The sequence below is a fragment of the Orcinus orca genome, chromosome 1 (genome assembly GCF_937001465.1).
Source record: "Orcinus orca chromosome 1, mOrcOrc1.1, whole genome shotgun sequence".
NCBI classification, from domain to species: domain Eukaryota; kingdom Metazoa; phylum Chordata; class Mammalia; order Artiodactyla; family Delphinidae; genus Orcinus; species Orcinus orca.
Window position 1 is genome coordinate 206,332,139 of NC_064559.1, and position 21,100 is coordinate 206,353,238.

Genomic DNA, 21,100 nt, shown 5'->3' on the forward strand with positions numbered 1-21,100 from the left:
ACAGTTTAAAAATTTGAGTTAAATGTCATACATACAGAATACTATGCCCGGCAACCAAAGAATATATATTCTTTTCAGGTACATATGGGACATTTACCAGAAATGGCAATGTTGGATCTTAATTCAGGTCTTAACATATTTTAGAGGATTGAAATCATATAGAACATCTTCTCTGACCAGAGTGGAATTAAGCTAGAAGTAAAAAAGCAAAATGATTACCTGGAATATCCAGAAATGTTTGGAGTAAAGCGATGCACTTCTAAATAGTCTGTGAGCCAAATAAGGAATCACATTGGAAATTAGAAAATATTTTGCAGTGAATGATTAATGAAACTATGACATATCACAATTATTGGATATAGCTAAACATATGCTCAGAGGTAGAGTTTTAGCCTTATATATGAAAATAAGAAAGGTAGAGTAAAATCAATGGTTTTAGTATCTGTACTGAGAAATTGAAAAATAACTTAAACCAAGGAAAGGAAGGGAATAATGAACATAAGAGCTCAAATTAATGAATTAATAAGGAAGTGTACATTAAAGATAATTAATAATATCAGAAGTTGCTCATTTGAAATGACTAATGAAACTTAAATTCCTGTACAGATGATGAAGAAGAGAAAGAAAAAAAGGCAGCAAGTTACTAATACGGAGAATAAAACAGGGACAGCACTACAGATCCTACAGGCTTTGATATCAGAGGACATTATGAACAATGTTACCTATTAATTTTGAATATTTAGCTATGGCACCAAACATTCAAAGACAAACCTAAGACAAATTTGCACATACATAAATAAGAATGCTTATAGTAGCAGCCTTGGTTGTAGTAGTGAAAAACTGGAAATGACCCAAGTATCGATCAGCAGGAAATGTTTGAACAAATTGTGGCATATTGTATATAGATGTAATATGTATCATTTAAAATGAATGGACTAGGGCGTGGATGAATCATGCAAGCATAATGCTGAATAAACAAAGCAGATTGCAGAGGCAGTCAGAGTACGGTATCATGTATGTAAAGGGTAAAAACTGCAAAGCGATACCTTATATAGTTTTAGCTGTATGTACATATGAAGTAAAAGTATAAAGCACTGCCTGGGAATGAGCAACAGTAAATTCAAGATAGTGTTTACCTCGGGGGGGAAGTAAGAGAGACCTGTCTAGAAGGAGTGTATAGGCAGTTTCTTCAGGTTGGGTTATGTTTTATTTCTTAAAACATGTTTGGCCCCTAGTTATATTATTTTTATACCTTTATGCCTGTGAAATTTTTCATAATACATTTTATAAAAGAAAAGTAAAGGAGGTCAAAAAAACCACAAAACCTTCTGGAGTTTTCATGAACAAAAGCTCAGCCTTAGTGAGAGACAGAGGCTTGGATTTCTGTGTTGTCCCTGTGGATGGGGAAATGGTGTATAGATTTATTAAGGTGATCTAACCCCCCTTCTCTGTCTGTATGAAGCGCAGTACACTTTTCCCTGCCAAATTCAGGTGCTTTTGAAAAGACAGCTAGTTTTAAGGAAGACAGTACCTGAAGAGATTAAATACGGTATACAAAATGTTACTTGCCTGGGATTGTATGGTTACTAAGTGGCGGATTTCATTGCCAGTGGCTTTATTAAAGCACGTAACCATTCTCTGACCGTTTTTGGGAAGGGTGGAGAGATTGCTAAAGGGTCTGTCCCTCTATTGGAATGTTAGCTCTGTCAAGACTGGGACTGTCTGTGTTTTTCCTCTCCAGAGTCCTCAGTATGTAGCTCCAGAACAATGGTCTGATACCTGGTGGAAGCTCATTAAATATGGATTACATGATATGAGGAAATTATACTGTAAAACTAATTTGAAAACATTTTTTTCACTCTCGTAACTATTGTCTCTGTAACTGTTATCATATTCTGGGGTTTTTAGGAGATCATTGAAGTCTCAGCTCAGAAGTTTTATCTAGCAAATTATTTGATTTTGAAGAACGTGGGGTTGTTGTCTGTAGTGGTCTTCTCCAGCATCAGCTGGTAGAAAGAAGCATCACAGCTGACTCAAGAGTTGTTTCTCTCATAGTAACGTCTCTTTGTGTTAAAATGGGGGAAGGAATTTAGATTAGAATGTTTTTCTAGCATTCTCTGGCACAAAAGCTTTTCCAGCAGAGCAGATTCATCAATTCTAAAGGAAGTTAGTCTTTTTGTGGTAATGGAAATATTCCCTATCTTGATTGTGGTGGTGGTTATACAACACATTTATCAAACACAATTTTATTGTGTATAAAATATACCTCAGTAAAGCTGATTTAGGAAAAAAATAGATGAACCAAAACCAAAACAGTAAAACAAAACCCCCAAATTGAAACATTTCTGAAAAAGGATAGAGGATGAAGGATTTTAAAGAAAACGGTCCTCCTTCAGAAGTTACTAACATTTATATAAGTTGTATTAGTGCTTGAACGTGATGGGGAGTCTTCTTGGCAAAAATTAACCTATTTTAAAATGAACCGTGGCTCTGGTCGTATGCTCTTTGATTTTCTTCCTTTCTTTTAAGCAGCATTTCCTCAGCTTGGCTCATACTTGACTGAACACCCTGATCGATTATCTGGGATTAACTCAGCCTTCTCATTTCCTGCTTTCCGTTTCTTCTCCAGCAGGCCAGCGGGCCTTTGTTGTCTGGCATGTGGACTGAGATAAGCTGTCAGGGCATATGTTTGTATTAGAAAAATGGTTGTAGATAGAACAGGTATAAATAGACTAGCAGGTATTAAAGGTTACAGTCTTCATTTTGGTTTAAGTCAAAAGGAGAGAAGAATAAATAAGATACTTAAAACTGACTATATAAAGTGAAATAGGAAAACCTGAATTTTTAGGGTTCCTACTGACTTTCCCCCTTTTCAACCAAACTATTTGAATTTATTTATTGGCAAGTTCAAAATGTTTGTTAGCTGTAATTGGATTCTTACTATGTAGGCTGACTTTATTTAAATTTAAATAATTTCTGAACCTATATTAGTGTTCCTTAAAAGTACAGAAGCTCAATTCTAAAAATCTTTGTGCTTCTGAAAGGTGTTTTATGGTGTTACTCTAGCTGTATGTTTTGCAGTTTAATTCAGAAAACTGATACAAAAAGGTTATCACCTACAAAGAGAGGAAATGCTGGATTCACGTAAAATAGGTATGTTCATCTTTATAAAAGATGATAATTCAGTATAGTATGGTAAGCTAAAAGTTTGTTTTTTTGGTTGGGTTTTTTTGGTTTGTTTGTTTGTTTTATTCTTAAAAGTTGATGTTTCATGTTGTCAAGTTTTCTTAGGTAGGAGGCAGCACCATTGTTGAAATGGCCACAAAGTTGCCTGGAATTGCAAATTGCTGAATAAAAGTTACCCAGGTTACTACCTATTTTCTCCTTGCATGCTTTCGGCTTAATAGGTTCACCATTGTTTTAAAGTGTACCATTTTAGTATAGCCCTATTTATATTCTTGTTTGAATCAAGATATTTCTCAATATCACGAGCTCAAATTTTAGAAAGAAAAATATCTTAAGTTGAAACAAGAGGCTTCTTACCTAGATTTTCTTTAGGAGTTTAACTTCCTGCTCACTATTACAATGTCTGATTGTATAAATAAAAATAAAATCTTCTATTTTTTAATAGTTTCTGACTTCTAACTACATGTGTGCTCTAACATTCTAGCCATGGTTCCATTTGGGGAGCCTGCTAAAATTGTTTAAACTACCAGAGTCTGAGAGGGAGGCGTCTGGGACTGTTGTGTAGTTTGTTCACTTCATCGCATAGAGCAGCTCTTCTCACCTATGGTCCGTGGGTCTGCAGGGCCAGACTGCTTTCATGATTATACCAAGACATCATTTGCCTTTTGCACTCTTCATTCTCTCATGAGTGTACCGTGGGGCTTTACAAAGGCTAAATGATGTGTGATACATCTTAACGGATTGAAGCAGAATCAGATATGAGAATCTGTTTCCTTAAGCCAAGTATCAGAGAGATTTGTAAAAACATAATTATTACTGGTTTCCTAAATTTAGTTTGTTTTAAAAGGATAGTTGCTTGTTGTAATTATTTACATTAGCATGTAATGGGGTTATTGTTAAGTGAGTTACTAAAAATGTCTAAAATTTTTCTTTATTTTCATTTTCTAATATAGTAAACATTGATAAGATATGACCCACATAAACAAAAGCTCTTGGAATTCCTCAATAATTTTGATGAGAGTCTGAGTCTAAGAAGTCTGAGAACCACTTCTGTAAAGCACACGTTGACTCAGTGAAATCTTTTCAAGATATTTCAGCATCAGTTTTTAATAGTAAAATCTGTGTTATGTATCTTCAATCATAAGTTAGTAATTTTTATTTCTAAAATAATGTCATAGTAAATTTGTGAAATTTCTAGAGAATTTTGGAAGACTACAGCCCAGTTTCTGCCCGCCCCTTCTTTAACTTGCTTTTCACTCCTGCCCCATCATTAATTTGTGATAGAGTTCTGTAACTTTTCTATGTCATGTACAAGAAGTAATTAACTCCCCCAGAATGAGTAAAGTCGCTGCTGCCATCACCAGACAACAACCAGCATATTGCAAACATGTTAAACTTTGTAGTATTTGGGCTTGATTTTTTAAGAAAGAAATTCAGTGGAACGTTTAATGACATTTAGTAGGAATTAGGAGGAATGTGGCGATTTCTTATGGTGCGGCCTATAAACAGCTATTTTCTGTTATGGGGGAAATCTTTTGGGCCAAATAGAAAATTTGTGGTTATAGATTTATCTGGTGTAATCATGATTGCTGGAAAGAATACTGGCTTTTAGGAAGAGGTTTATTTTGGGTTTGGGCTGCAGATTTTTGGGAATCCAAGTATAGGGACTTAATCTGTCTATGAAATTCCATCTTTCTAGCTTACCCTTCAACCTGAATTTTGGGACCCTTTAAATCCTGAATCTGACATTTAGTATTTTTGTCAGGTGTACATCAACACGATTCATGTGGGAAATTATAGGAATGTCTTTTTGTTTGTTATATATGTCCCCATATGTCCCCATATGCTAAGTCCCCCTTTAACTGTGGCTTATCTATGTGTGTGTGACATAAACTTGTTATTCAGTTTAAGAAGACAAGGACAGCAGAGGTTACCTAGTGACCCTGTCTCCCTATCTTATGAGGCCAAGAAGTACGAATTTCCCCAGGGCTACCCCTGTACTCAGTTTTGGCCTCGCCACTGCAAATACAGGAATCCATTGTCTGAAAATTTCATTGTTCATCCGTAATGTAATCCCCGATAGAAATTGCCTTATTGAGTTTTGACTCCCTGGTTAGCAGTTGAGAGGGAATTTTGTTTTCATGCACCTTTTTGGTCCTACCATTAATAGACAAGACATCATTAAGAAACAGTGATTTTGAAAATTATTTCTGATCATTGGAGCCTGTGTGTCAGCACAGTTTTAGTAGCATCATCTTTCTGGGGATTTGGATTTAACCAGTTATTTGCACATCTTGGTTGTAAACATTGTAAAAAGTCATCTGCCCTCCCAGAGTTCCACCTTCTTGCTTCACCGTCGGATTCCAGATGATTTAAATCCTCCTGCACAGACCCAGCTGCTGATGCAGTCTCTTGAAAACGGTCTTTTGGATTGAGTGCCACCGGTTTGGAAAATGAGCTTGTAACAACCTTGATTCTAGGGCCTAACAGCAGTAAGCACCTTAATCAAATGGATATGGTTTGCTTGTTTCTTTTATCTATTTTTATCTATTTTATTCATTATGCTAGTTCTGAGTAGACCCCTGTGTGGTTCCAGGTGATGTCCATTTGCAAATGCCAATCAGTACATGATAGGTAGCCACTTGTATTAGTCAGAGTTCTCCAGAGAAACAGACCCAATAGGAGAGATAGATATATGTATATACACTATAGGAGTTGTCTCATGAGGTTTTGGAGGTCGAAAGTCCCTTAGTATATGTATAACTTGCTGTCTGCAAGCTGGAGAAGCAGGAAGCATGTGGTATAATTAAATTCAGGTTGAAGGCCTGAGAACCAGGGGGGCTGCTGGTGTTAAGTCACAGAGTCTGAAGGCACAAGAAGAGGAGCTCTGATGGCTGATGGCAGGGAAAAATGGATGTCGAGCTCCAGAAGAGAGAAGAAATTTGCTCTTCCTTCTTCAGTTTGTTCCTTTTGGGCCCCCAAGAGATTGGGTCATGCTCGCCCACATTGGGGAGGGCAGATCTCTTTACTCAGTCTACTGAGTCAAAGTCTGACCTCTCCCAGAAACACCCACGTGGGCACACACACAAATAACGTTTTACCAGCTAGCTGTCTGGGCATCCCTTAGCACAGTCAAGTTGACACATGAAGTTAACCATCACACCACTAAACAAGTTTCTGTGCTGGAAGCTCAAGTGTTGTGGCTCCCATAAGGGAGATGTGCTACAGTCATAGTTCTTTCCCAGATCAGTTCAGTCACCATTGGGCAGTGCACATACCTGAGAAAGGTGGAAGAAAAGGGCATTTTAGGACAAAACAAATGTGGATACTTCGTTTAGTCGATGTCAGTAAGAAGTATACTTGCCCTTACTATACCCTCTCAAATAAAAGGAAACAAAATGTTTAGTTAATGTCTCAGTATATTAGGGAGATTTGTACATGATAGTGTGATTATTTGTAGGAGATACTCAGAGCCCTTTCTTCTTTGAGAACAAGACTCTGCAGTCAGTGTTGCAGCCTTTCGCCTAACCTCCTGGTACCCATGTGAGAGCAGAACTCTGAGATGGGTGGACCTTGATGGCCTGAGCCCTGATGGCACTTATGTATTCCTATAACTCTTTGATGGCCTTTTGAGCTGTAATGGCTATAAAGCTATTTAGATATAAATATATAGATATAGAAAATGTTACACGGTTAGTGTCTTATGTTAGGAGTAGCGTAGTGGTTTGAAATAATATTACAAGATATTTCCTGCCTGATTTCATCTTAGTCCTCATGTTCATCCACATAGTTGAGTAATGACGATCTTCTGACGGGTACAGAAAGCTTATCTTTATCTTTATTTTTTAAATTTATCTATGTATCTATCTATCTATGTATTTATGTCTGCGTTGGGTCTTCATTGCTGCGCGCGGGCTTTCTTTAGTTGCGGTGAGCAGGGTCTACTCTTCGTTGTGGTGTGCGAGCTTCTTACTGCAGTGGCTTCTCTTGTGGTGGAGCACGGACTCTAGGCACGCGGGCTCAGTAGTTGTGGCTCGCGGGCTCTAGAGCGCAGGCTCAGTAGTTGTGGTACACGGGCTTAGTTGCTCCGTGGCATGTGGGATCTTCCCAGACCAGGGCTTGAGCCCGTGTCCCCTGCATTGGCGGGCGGATTCTTAGCCACTGTGCCACTAGGGAAGTGCCGAAAGCTTATCTTTAGATTGATTCCCCTGTGCATATGCCTGGAGTTATACTTGGCCTTTGAAGACTGGTAATCTTAGACCCTACTCTCTGTCCCTAATCCCCTCCCCCAGAGTCAGGAATGGTTGAAGCCACTAAGACTGTGTCCCCAAGGTCTTTTTGAGGGTGATCTTCCCAACAGGCATCACCCTGTTGGTGGAGGTAGACTCAGCAGGGTTGAAATACAACTTCAAAACAGCCGTGCAGCACCCTGGAAGGGTAACTCTTCACCTTATTTTCACCATTTTGTTTCTCCAAAGGGGATCTTCTTAAGCCATACCGTATACAAATGTTAGCTATTTCTATTTCCCAAATTTCTGGAAAAACCTGACTGGCCATTTTGGCTTTATAAAACAAGAATTTTGGTCTGATTTCACCTGACTCTGAATCTAGATCTTCCATTATTTGAAATGTGCGCTCCCAAGAACTAAGCAGTTAAGAATGTGAAGGAAGTTCTGTGTTATCTCTAGCAGATTATTTTGACTTTGCAAAATTGTTCATGTGATGATATCCGCCTTCATATCCTAGTTGGGTTGTCTTTGGCCCTGATCCTTCTGTCACATTTGATAACAGTGGGGGGACTAGAATGACCTGTTTGGAGGGCTTTGGGAGCCCTGATAATCTGGCAAGGCCTGGTAGGTGATTGATAGAGCAAAGAAGGTCCTTCTTCTGTAATGCAGGTTGAGTATACAATTACTGTTGTTCTCATTCTGGTTGGGAATAAAGACCATTGAAAAGGTGATCTCTGCACTTGTCTACTTGGTCATTAATGAACTCCTATGCTCACCACCACCACCTCCGCACCCCTGCACTTCTTTTATTTTTTTATATTGTGTAAAAATGTTTCCCCAGAGGAAGATAATTAAGACTGGTCCTAGGAAGGACACAGATTGGCTATTTAAAATCAATGAAAGTACCATATTAATAATCATGAAAGATCTCTGGGAAGGGAAATTGACTTCTCGTCCTTGGATCTTGTGTATTTGTACTTGGGGTAGTTGAGGTGTGTGCTCTTGACGGAGTGAACCGGTGTCCCTCAGCAGCAGCCTCCTGTTTTCCTTTCTGGTCTCTGTTGCCTCCCTTTCCCTCTAGTCTGCCTTTCTCAGTTATCTTATTCTCAGTGTTTAATTTCAGTTTTGACTTTTTAATTCATTAATTCTCAACCTATTGCCTGACATGCAAATATCTGGAAATCCTCCCTATTCTGCTGCTGAACACCTACCATTAAGCTGTCTTTTCTAAACCCAGGTGGTGATGGGATTTGTCCTCTGTTAAACTCTTTATTTCCCTAAATTTACATTCATCCCTTATTTCAAGAAATCTGGGCCAGGGATATGGACAAATCCATAATTCAACCCAGAATCAGCTCCTCTCCTTTTTTGCACAGGGCCTGTGAAACCTTACTGTAAGCAGATTGGTTTGGTGGTTTTCTCTTAATGCTGGTGCATCTTACCACCTGGACGCAGTCAAATCAATCTCTCTCTCCTTAAAGAAAAAATGGTGAGAAATATTTACTTCCCAGTGGGCTCTTCTCTGTGTTCAGAAATATACCCCAGGATGCCTTCACATGGGAAGCTTTTCACCGCTTCCTTCTTCATTCAGCATTGTGTTTAAAATGTGTCATTTATAACCACTTTGACCATTATGCAGTTGTCCAATTATATCACTAGTCAATAATGAGGCATATTTGTTAGAAATACTTGACATGCTTCTTGAATTGTTGCAAAAGTGAAGAAACTTTCCCTCTAATTTGCTACTGGATCTACTTTTGTATTGCTATTATGAGCATAATTTTGGATCTGAGAAAAGCAGAATTTATAACCAGCCTCTTGATACAGCTTAACTCCTCTCTTCATCTGTAAAACAGTGATAGTACTATCCAGCATTTATTGAGAGCCAGTCCGCTCTACTTATATTCATTTATTTAATCCTCATGACCTAACGAGGTATATATAGACTATTATTTTCCCTCATTTTATATATGAGAAAATTGAGGCTTGGAGAGGTAATTGGCCCCAAACCCAGATGGTTTGGGTTGAATCAGATGATCTCTAAGTTCATGTCTGCCTTTAATTTTCTGTAATTTTGAGCAGAATTCTTAGCCTAGTGAAAAGCGTAAAGAAGATGAAGATTTCCCATGATTGACGGCTGAGGGAGCGAGTACCGGGAGAGGGGGCGCCCTCTGCTCCCTTTTGCTGTTCCTTAGCGCGTAGTAGGCAGCTTCCATGGAAGATGACGTTTTAGTTCCTGAAACTCCATAGGATGGTAATGTGAGCTAATGCCATTGTGTGATACAGAGAAAACATAAGGGTGCTCTCCCAATCCTATTTTATCTACTTGGTTAGGTCTGGGGAAGAAATCTAAACATAGGCATGTAAGATGGAACCAAACCATAGAAATCATCTTGTGCTGTCCCTCACTTTGTCAGACGGCTGGGTGACTTCACTAAGGTCACCCCCAGCTAACTAGTGATTGTGGACAGTACCAAAATCCTAGATTACCTGATTTTAGGCTAGTGCCTCTGAAACAACACGGTGCCTCCCTTTATAGACGTTTAATCTTTACCTAAATTCCTGGCCTATTTGGGAAGATTGTGTCCATTAGAGCTACTTACATTCGTTCAGAACTTTTGTTTACATTGAGCCTGCCTGCCTTTGCCATGTGTGGGATTCAGAATCTGGAGGCTTTTTTTTTTTTTAAACACAATGCCGCCACTCCCTGGTTGTTGGGTAGTATTGCATTAGGAAATCCAGTAGGCTTTCAACTCCCTTTGTAAAGGCTTAGGAGTGGTGAATCTAGGTACAAACAAACTAGAGTGGTAATTTTGTGTGGGTGGAATCATTAAGTGTGCCTGGGTCAGAAGATAACATAGGTATTATACCTCAAAACGTCACCTGAATCACTGGCTTGGTTCTGAAAAATAGACATTGTGTGATTATGGTACCTTTAAAGGTTATTTCTGTTGCCCTTCACATTTTCACACATCTTACGCCTTTTCTGCATCTGTTGAGATGATCACGTGGTTTTCCTCTTTTCTTTTGTTAATGTGGTGTATCACATTGATTGATTTGCGTATGTTGAGCCATCTTTGTGAACTTGGGATGAATCCAGCTCCGTCCTGGTGTATGATCTTTTTTATGTGTTGTTGGATTTGGTTGGCTAATATTTTGTTGAGAATTTCTGCATCTCTATGAATCAAAGATATTGGCCTGTAATTTTCTTTTTTCATAGTATCTTCGTCTGGTCATTTGGCATTCATACATCTTAGGTGTTACAGAAGTACGTAAAAGTATAAATTTTAGAACACTGTTGCTAGGACTGCTAGCAGATCTGAATTCCTTTGTGCTGTGATGTTGAAGCATCCATCAGTAGCTCAGTGACTAGACATCACTGTCATCTCCTGAAAGAAACCATATTCTGGAGAAGATATCACTCCTACAGTTCTTAGCAAAGTTCTTGAAGTTTTCTGTGAAACACTGGTTAGAGTCACCTACTAACAGAAAGCAATAGTCTCTTGAGTTCCTGCTCAGTTACAGATGCTTTTCCATCTTTTCAGTTTTTCCATGAGTCCTTTTAGGTAGGTTTCGATAATCCTGTTTTACAGAAAAGGGTAGACTCAGAGAATCTTAGTAATGTGCTCAGAGTCATGTAACAGGGAGGTGATGGAGTTGGGATTTGAACCATGACCGACTATCCTGTACTTACCAGCCCAGCCCAGTAGTGCTTGAATTAGAGTATAGTCTTACCATTCTGGCTTAGCTTTCCTTAAAAAGGAAACTGTCAGACCATTGGGCTTCACCTGGGAGCGTTTTGCACCCGAAGGGGACGTTTGGCAGTATTTGAAGGCGTCTTTGGTTGTCACGATGAGGGAGGAGTGTTGCTGGCATTAGTGGTTGAAGGCCAGGAATGCTGCTGGGCATCTAACAGTGCGCTGGGTAGGCCCCCGCAACAGACTTGTCTGCACCAAATGTCAGTAGTTTTTAGGTTGAGAAGCCCTGTATTGGACAGTGTATTTACTTAGCCGGGTTTATCCCTGAGTACTGCCAAACAGGCCCTGCCCCTCCCCTGGTGTGTCTCCTTCCTTCCCTGATGAGTGCGCTCTTTATCATCCTGCCTCAGGAAGATACTGTAGCCCTTTAGCTGCTCTCCCTCGGCCTGGCCTGGGGCTTTGCACCTCAGTGCCTGTGGCTTTGGTCAGCAGTGCAGATAGAAGACCCCATTTGTCCCAGAGAGTTAAAAAGCCACTAAAGGCCAAACTCCAGCTAGGATTCAGGTTCCCCTCACCATCATGCAGAATGTTTTCCTGTGCTGCATGCAGATGGACCACTTGCATGTGTCTTATGTATGTCTTGAACTTTCTCTATCTTTGTGTATTTCTCAGGTCTCCTCCTTTGCCTAGAAAAAATTTCATCGAAATATTTCCCATTTTTTCCCAGGTCAGATGTTCCTTCCTCCATAATCCCTTGCCGGAAGTAATTGCTCTGTCTGTAAACCCCTATACTATATATAAAGTGTATTCTTTTTATGCAGCGTACTGATTTGTCCTCTTTTTCCCACCCTCAGTATAAACAGTGTAGAATATAAAAGTGAAAAATTGATAAAAACTAAAAAGTACCCATTTTGTAGGATTATTCTTTGTATGCAGTCTCTTTTATTCAAACCAGTAATGATGCCCTATATTTGACACAGTTCATTGCAGAAGTAAGAACCTTAGCGTGTATGGAATTCACTTGGGAATAGCGCTTCTTCACGTCTGAGTTCAGTCAAGACCTTTGGCAGTTGCTTTCTTTCTGGTTCTTTGAACGGCTTACATATTTTAGCAAAAATATTTTTGAGCCTTCCTGGTCTTTTAGTGAAGGCTTTGTGCAACCTCTCATGTAAGCATCAAGCATCTTACTTCATTAGAGAAGGCTCCTTTGACATACTTTAGGATTTGGCCATCTCCCATATAAACGTGAGGCGTTTCTCGAATTTTAGCTCTCGTGCATTTCTGACCCACTGACTTGTGATGAGAAGGTAGAAGCTGCTAAGAGGAGTGGTATTGCACTCCCCTTGGGGAAGTCCCTTACGGCCCTCAGCTGGGTCGGAAAGTATTTTCTGAGGCCCCGGGAAGCCTTAGTGCACTGCCACATTGAGATGCTTCATGACCAGGTACACAGAGATGGTCCCCTCAAGGCCTAGCCCCACAGCCTTCAAATGGAAAGGCAGTATTTGATTCTTTATTCTTCGAATGAACTAGGAACAAAATTAACTTTTAGGGATACGATGGTTAAGTGTCTCACAAACATTTATGGGACCCTGACCATCATAGAACGCTATTATTCATATCCATGTCCAAGGTGTTCTCTTCTTGGGAAATTCAGAGATAAATGAGACAGGATCCCTGCTCCATGGACTCATAGTACCTTCCTCACCACCCATAGTTTGCCGTGTTAGTTTGCCATAGAGCATAAGTGGCAATAAAGTAGCAGGGAAAACTCATTGCCCTTAATGGCCTTGACAGTGTGCTGAAACAGTTTCTAAATATCTGCCAACACAACCGAAGCTTCAGATGGAAGGATGTGTTCATGTGGTGTACTGAGTAGTTAATGCTAAATAAAAGACATATCGAATGAATTAGTTAATCAAACTGGGGAGATTTATAGATTCAACTTTGGTTTCCTTTGTTTCCTGAAATAAGCAACTTTGAGGGATAGAGTCAGAGAGGTGTTGTGGCTGAGATTTTTCAAAAAATGAAAATTGACCTCATAATTGACTAATGTATTTTTGTGGTCCTGGTAGTAATTGTGTGTCTCCTTCTCTGCCTGTCCACCTGTTTCCGGGGCTTTTGATCATGGGTATGGTATGCACCTGTGGGCACCCGAAATCCTGTTCCTAATGCTGTTAGATTTTCCTTTTCAGAGTAAGAGGGACCACCTACTCATGAACGTCAAATGGTACTACCGTCAATCTGAAGTTCCAGATTCTGTGTATCAGCATTTGGTTCAGGATCGACATAATGAAAATGGTAAATATGTCCTTCTGGTTTGATTCTTACACTTTCTTAGCTTTGGGCAAAGTTCTTTGTAAAAACATTCATTAAATGGAGATAACCACTATGAAAAGTTTTCACTGAAAAAGCTTTTTATCAATAGACGTTACTGGAATGTTCTTTTTTTTTTGCTGAGTTCTTTCACTATTTCTGCCTTAAAAGAGAAACAACCTGATCATGTGCTAGTAGCATCTTTCCCTTAAACTAGGAGTAGTGATAGATCTTCTTTGGAAATAAAAGTAGCTTCATCTTTTTATTCCTTTTTCTCACCTAATGCTGAACTAATGACACTGAAAACCCTATAGAATTGTATTTTGTTTCTTTTTAATGATCTGTATTGTTGAACTTCAGGCTTGTGAACTTCAGTTTTCAAAGCAAAGCTTTCCTGAATATTTTGAAATTTAGCTTGAGTATTGACTTTTAGAACAATAGGAAGGTAGTTCAGAGCATCTTTTAATTTTTTCTTCCTCTGGCATTGTAGTTTCTACCCAATAACTTTATTGACACGTGAGATATGTACATAAAGTGTATATTACGTTTGTTCAGATGTCTAATAGCTTCTTTTTATTGATTTTTTTTTTGAGGTGCTAGGCCTCATTCTAGCTGATTCACATTTGTTACCCATTAATTATATGAGTTCGGGGTTGTCACTCCCCACTTCCAGAACAGGAAATCGAGGCTTAGAGTTGCTAAAGGAGTTGCCAAGGCTATTTGTCTTCTGAGTGGAGACCCCGGGGCAGTGATCCAGCTCTCTCTGGCCCGGATGACTGTGCTTGTCTCACTCCTTCACACTGCCTTTGGTGACAGGTTTTGAGTCAACAAACCAGTAGTCAAAAACAGTTTTCTTTCTTTCTTTCTTTTTCTTTTTTGTTTTAATTAATAAAGTTCACATTAGAAGTCAGGCCTATGAATGCAGTAATGTGAAAACAGTTTTGAAGAATAATGTTCTTTTACATTTTACCAGTTTTTTCGTTTTTTGAAACTATTAAATTTCTGTTAAAACAGTTAAATGATGGTTCTTTATTAAAAATAATAACTTGGTTATTCTTTTCAACTTGAAACAGTGTGATTTCACTCCATCCTGAATATTTAGCAATAAAATACCAGATGCACAGGATCACTGAAAATTTTAGTAGTTTACAAGTTGCTAAAATGTGATAGTTGTTTTCTTTTTCCTTCTTTTTTCATTTTCTGCTGAATACATTTCAGCAAACTGTGGGGACTTAATAAAGGGCAGAAACACATCCCACAGGACGCTTGCTCCTGTTATTCCTGCTGTATGTTATTCCTCTTCTCTGTTTTGCTGACAGGCCTGGTTATTTACTGTGCTTTTTATAGTGGGAAGTGATCCTGAAAGAAAAATTTTGTGAAATTTTCCTAATCCTCTCTGGAAACTCAATTATAATATCCTCCTAATTAACTTTTTTTGTGTGTGTGTGTGTGACAGACTCTGGAAGAGAACTTGTCATAACAGACCCAGTTATCAAGAACCGAGAGCTCTTCATTTCTGACTACGTTGACACTTACCACGCTGCTGCCCTTAGGTAAGCGCCAGAGATGTGTGGTCCTTCTGTGAAGGAGAAGTCATAGGCCACTGTAGGTAGAGAGTCTAAGCTGCCTAGATCTCATCTGGTAATCGTAATATCAACACACTGCCCCTGTGGTCTCGGCAAGCTGACACTCTGGTGTTAACTTTGTGGATTGTTGGGGTCTCAGAGGTTGCCTCTGTCTTCACTAACCTGTGTGAGAGGGAAAAACCACTTTTTTCTTTTAAAACCTCTCTAGAGTTTTGTATTTTATTTCCTTGAAAATTCGTTGCTAAAGTATTTAGGGTGGGGTGTTATACAGATTATTTCCTGAAGATTCAGTCACTGCCAAGATAGATTTTAAAAATTGGATGAAACAAATATGGCAGCATGTAATTGTAGGAGAATCTAGGCAGAGTTCATAGGAATTTTCATTGCCTTGTATACTTTTAAATTTCTGTGTGTATGAAGAGTTTACTACTAAAAAGCTTGGGAGTAAGGAAAACATACAGAAGATTTTATTCTGAGGTAACATTGCTGCTAGCCTTAATGTCTTAGGTAATAATGCCAAAAAGTGACCGTGAGCCTCTGCTTCACACCCTCTGGTAGTTTCTGTCCCTTTCAAGAAAAAGATAACCTATTTACTCTGGTGTATTTTGTTTATGAGGGGAAGAATTGGGACTTCTTAGGTGGTAAAGGAAGTAAGGACAAGTGATTTTATTATACCTTTTTCCCCACTGAAAATAACAAAATGGTGAGAGAACCACTTTCTCTGTTAAAGAACATGGTTTAAAAAAAAATCATAGGGGGACTTCCCTGGTGGCGCAGTGGTTAAGAATCCGCCTGCCAATGCAGGGGACACTGGTTCGATACCTGGTCCCGGAAGATCCCACATGCCATGCAGCAACTAAGCCCGTGCACGCACCACAACTACTGAGCCTGCTCTCTAGAACCCGCGAGCCACAGCTACTGAGCCCGTGTGCCACCACTTCTGAAGCCTGCATGCCTTAGAGCCCTGCTCCGCAACAAGAGAAGCCACCACAGTGAGAAGCCCGTGCACTGCAAGGAAGAGTAGCCCCCGCTCGCCACAACTAGAGAAAGCCTATGTGCAGCAACGTAGACCCAACGCAGCGGCGGGGGGGGAAGTCATAGGGATTTGCTGGCTTTTAGCTTAACTACAATGAGATACAATAATTTCTCTATTATATTGCTCAGATGGTATTCAGTAAAACCATCTGGAGTCTCTTGTGCAAAGCTACATAGCTAAAGCCAGTTATTTGAAGGCAAATTAGTAGCAACTTTTAATATAGGGCAGGTTTTGGCAAACTTTTTAGGCCAGATAATTTTTCACGGTCTCTGTTGCAACTATTCAGCTCAGCCATTGTAGTACAAAAGCCACAAGCAACATGTAAATAAATGAGGTGGCAGTGCGCCAATGGAACTTTACTTGAGGACACTGAAATTTGAATTTCATTTAATTTCCACACGTCAGGAGATATGACTCTTCTTTTGATTTATTTTTTAGCCATTTAAAAATGGAAAAACCATTCTTAGTTCTCAGGCTGTACAAGAGCAGGTGGCGGGCCAGATTTGGCTTGTTGCAGACTGCAGTCTGCCAGGCCCCGCTGTAAGGGAGGGCGCGTATGTGGTTAGATTTGGCTTCCTACAGGACTTCAGATACATTTAGAGAATTCCTGTAGTGTTTTATAAACTTCTAACAAAATTCCCCCAAGCTTTTCATGTCTTCTTGGCGGTGGCTTTCCAATCTTAAACTTGCATGCTCAACAAAGCAAGTTAACGGAAGGTTGGATAGATTGATGGAACCATTAAATTATTAGCTAAGACAATTGACTTGGTCCTGGGATTATTTTTTATCCGCTTTGCATGCTCCCCCGCCCCCCATCTTATTTCATTGATGGAGGTGAATGATTTTTAAGCAATTTAGAGTTGAAGTTAAGTAAATACGTGAGATATGTAACTCTGGTCATTCAACAGATTTTGATATATTTGCTTAAAGTGAATATATCTGAATATTGATCAGAGACTGTTTTGGTTTGTAGAGTCATTTTATACTATAGCATTTTTAGAATGGGTTGTCCCAGGTAATTCTAGCTGGACCCGGATGAATTTACTTTCGCTAGGTTTACAGTCAGGTGTCTTCTGTAACTGTACAGGTTACTGTCTCTTCACTGACCACCAAAGAGCTGGAGTGCTAAAGTGGTGATCTTCCTTTCCTGTGTATGTGACCAGAACCCTTATTGATTAGTTTTTTTCTCCTGTGGTATTTTCTTTAAAGTGGTCATACAGTGATTTTATAAAGCTGTCATCTTAAATTTGACTTTGTCGGCTTCAAATAGAGCATCTCTTGTGTGACTTGACAGTTGGGTTTTTTTCAAAGACACCAGATGAATGTGACCACATGGTTACTGGTGGTCTGGCCTAGTAGCTGCTCAGTAATCCTTATGGGTGTGTTGACGTTTGCTTGCATCTGGGGCTCATCTGGGGGGTTCTTGCTGTTGCTTAGTAATCTTGCCTGGTTCTCAGAGTGCTCACTGTAAGATCATCTCTGATAAAAGCAGAGTTGAGTAGCCGTGCCCCCCGGAATCTCTATTTATTCCTTTCCTCTTCACTAAAGCAAGATTACTTTAATTTTAAAGTATGGGGGTGGGGGTTAGGCTTTCATTTTTCTTCCCACTTTTTCCTTCACCATTTATCCAAGAAAGGATTTTTTTCTTTCTCCACAGATATAAAGTCGTACTGCCAAAAATAAGTTCAGTTTTGAAAGAAGACAAATAAAATAGGCCGTAGGCACATGAAAGAGGATCAAATGAATGTACTGAAAAAAACATGGAGGACAAAAAAGAAAGAAGAAGACAGTGTTAGTGCTTAGCACCATTCTTCTCAGAGATCAAAGTGCTCAGTGGTGTGGATTCTTTCGGCTCACAGCACTCCGAGGGGCTCTTGCCATTCCATTCACTCAGGAGGAGACCGGTGTATAACTTTCTCTTTCAAGCCGGTGCTAGGGTTGGGCTATAAAGGAAGAGAGAGCTTTGTCCTTTAGGCATCATGAATCAAAAGGAAAACAGAACTCCTCGGCAGCCTCTCTGTGTAAATTGAGATTGTAGCATTTCCCTACCCAAACCAAATTTATTCCGAGAAGAGATGGTGGCATCTTCACGGTTGTAGATGTCTGTGTTGAGGGTCCAGCATTACTGCTCTGCTGCTGTTTTTGAATTCTTGCTTTGGCTGCCCCTCATTCCTGCCTTTCAAGCTAAGCTTCTACAGCTGTTTATTTTCTTTTCTTCGTTACGTTTATCAGTAACCATATAGTAATACTGTGTTAGTATCTTGAGTGGAGTATTTTTGAGTTGTCCTTGTTCCCAGGTTAAGTATTTTGGGCTGACGCTGGTATAAAAGAAAAAGCTCCAGATTGAAATTGGAAGACTTCAGTTTGAATCCTGGCTTTACCACATAGTTTTGTGACCAAGGTCAAGTTTGTTAACCTTTGTGCCACCTTTTAACAAATTTATTTAAAGTCACATGATTAAGTGACAGAACCCAGAACTGGTTTTATATCCAGTAAGGTACAGAGCGTGAAAAAGCCTCTTGCAGAGAGAGTATCTCACACTCAGTAGTATGAGTAGTGCTCATGAATCTGAATTGGTTTCTTAAAAGCATAAAAGGAAAAAAAGGAAAAGTGAAATTCAATATAATTCTGTACTAAGTTATTGGTGGTACAGTGACTTGCATCCACTTATTTTATTTCTCCGTGGCCTCTAGGATGGATTGTTTGGATACTCAGCACTTGAGGCATGGGGAGGAGTGTTCAGCTCGGAGCCATTTGTAGATGCTCTGAGAAGGAGCAAATTAGTTTGTAGCTTGCAATTTGTTTGCTATGGTAGTATTTTTACCCTAAGGATAATACTTTATTGATGATCGAAGGATCAAGAGCGATTGCTTTGTGATTGGACTCTGAACATGTGGCCTGGACAACACTTTTGGGCTTACTGTGCAGCTGTAACAGTGAGTTCTCAAGCATTGACTGTGCAGGGCAGACAGGAGATCCTAACGCTTCCGTCGGCTTGAGGGCTACTTTCCAGCCTTCTGATTATCTGCTTCCTATTGGGGAAAAAAATATCCAAGGTAGGTTACAGGTTACAAGGTATCATTTCACCTAGGAATTCATATTAATAGGAGTATGTTCTCGAGTGAATTTACCAGAAGCCCAGGGCCAAGAAATCCTAAACTAGGTCTTTAGGGCTTCTAATTGCCCTTTTTCCATTCCAAATCAATTTATCTCCTTCCTTTGTTACGGGCAGCTAGCGTCACATATGTGTAGTGATTGAAACAGGTTAATTACGTCTTGGTACAATTCCCCAACCATTCCTCAGAACTTAACAAAGTTCCTTTAGTTTCTGCAAGTTCCCTAAGGGGTTTCGTGAAGTCTCAGAGCTCTTAGTTTTGCAACTTAAGATTCATTTCCTGGCTTTAGTCTACAGTTCTTTTTATATGTGAAATAACTCTGGCCTACGGCATTTTTATTGTTTTGTCTGTACATGCTTAGTACTTCATTAGACACCATAACTTGTCAGTCCCTTATTTCTTTATTCATTCATCATTTAACACATTATTGAGCTGCTCATCCTAGGGGAAGGGCCGTGGAGGTGCTGGGAGCACCTAACTGAGTAACACGCTCTCTCTGCCCTTGAATACGTCATAGTCTTTTAAAAATTCTTCTGTTCGGAGCTACTTTTGGGCACATAGAAAAGTTGTAGGTACTGAGTTTCCATGTATCCATCTCCCAGTCTTCATTTGTGTGAGCATCTTATGTAACTTCGGTACAGTTGTCAGGAACAAGAAATAGCATTAGAACAATACCATTGAACTAAAGACCCTATTTGAATTTCACGGATACCTTACTTTGTTACAGCTGCTGGAAGCAAAAGACCATAGCCTGGGTGGCTTATAAACAACAGAAATTTCTTTCTCAGAGTTCTGGAGGCTAGAAGTCCAAGATCAGGGTGCCAGAGTTCTGGTGAGGGCCCCCTTCTGGTGTGCAGACCGCTGGCTTCTCCCTGTGTCCTCACGTGGCCCAGAGCAGAACCACGAGATTCATTGTACCCCTCCCCTTTTCTTTACTGGTAACTTCTTTCTTCAGCAGTGAAAAACTCAGTTCTTATTGTTTAAAATATATATATATATATATATATATATATATATATATTTTTTTTTTTTTTTTTTTTTGCGGTATGCGGGCCTCTCACTGTTGTGGCCTCTCCCGTTGCGGAGCCCAGGCTCCGGATGCGCAAGCTCAGTGGCCATGGCTTACGGGCCCAGCTGCTTCGCGGCATGTGGGATCTTCCCGGACCGGGGCACGAACCCGTGTCCCCTGCATCGGCAGGTGGACTCTCAACCACTGCGACACCAGGGAAGCCCTAAAATATATTTTCATTTGCTTATTTTTATCCAATTCTACGGTACACATAACTTAGTTTCAGAATTTGTAACCCATGTGCCTGTGAGAAGCACGTTTACTGACTACATTTTTGTCTTTAGTCTTATGTATAGTATATAGGCAAGAGCCTGTTTTCTAAAGTTGCTCAGGTCAGTTCTGTTTTTCGTAGCTCCTTAGGTGTGGTTGTGTTACTCATTTGTAATATAGCTGGGTTCATTTTTTAGACGTTGCATTCTATTTTTGGTTCCTCTTGGTTGATTTGGACTGTCTGTTTATTTTCTGGGTAAGGAAGGGTTTGTGAACTATTGCTGTGGCTCACAGGGTCAGAGCTATAAGAAGATACAGTCTTCAGCCCCCCTACCTGCTATAGATGACTGATGCTTTTACTTCTTAATTTATCCTTCTTGCATTTTCTTTTCACAAATGAGCAAATACATGTCTATTTTCTTATAACTTCTTCTTTCTTATGTGAAGGGTAGCATACTATAGATAGTCTTTTGTGCTTTGCTTTTTTTCACTTAGCGGTATGTTCTGGAAATTGCTCCTCAGAACTCATTCTCCTTCACAGCTGTGTAGTACTCTGTTTTGTGGGGGTACTGTGGTTTCTTCACCTGCTGTCTTGTGTATATGCATGTAGGTTGTCAATGAGTGAGTTTGAGCATATTTTTGTCTATATTTTTGTGA

At 39.7% G+C, this 21,100-nt stretch overlaps 1 protein-coding gene across 5 annotated transcripts in view; it reads left to right on the top strand.

Moving 5' to 3' along the window:
* The window catches only part of RERE (arginine-glutamic acid dipeptide repeats), a 429,014-nt gene that overhangs the window by 242,060 nt on the left and 165,854 nt on the right, over positions 1-21,100 (top strand). For all 5 annotated transcript variants that reach the window (XM_049707765.1, XM_049707760.1, XM_004272354.4 and 2 more), the window contains 2 exons: positions 13,306-13,411; positions 14,883-14,979. In XM_049707765.1, the coding sequence (XP_049563722.1) occupies positions 13,306-13,411; positions 14,883-14,979 (203 nt within the window). The remainder of the gene's footprint in view (positions 1-13,305; positions 13,412-14,882; positions 14,980-21,100) is intronic.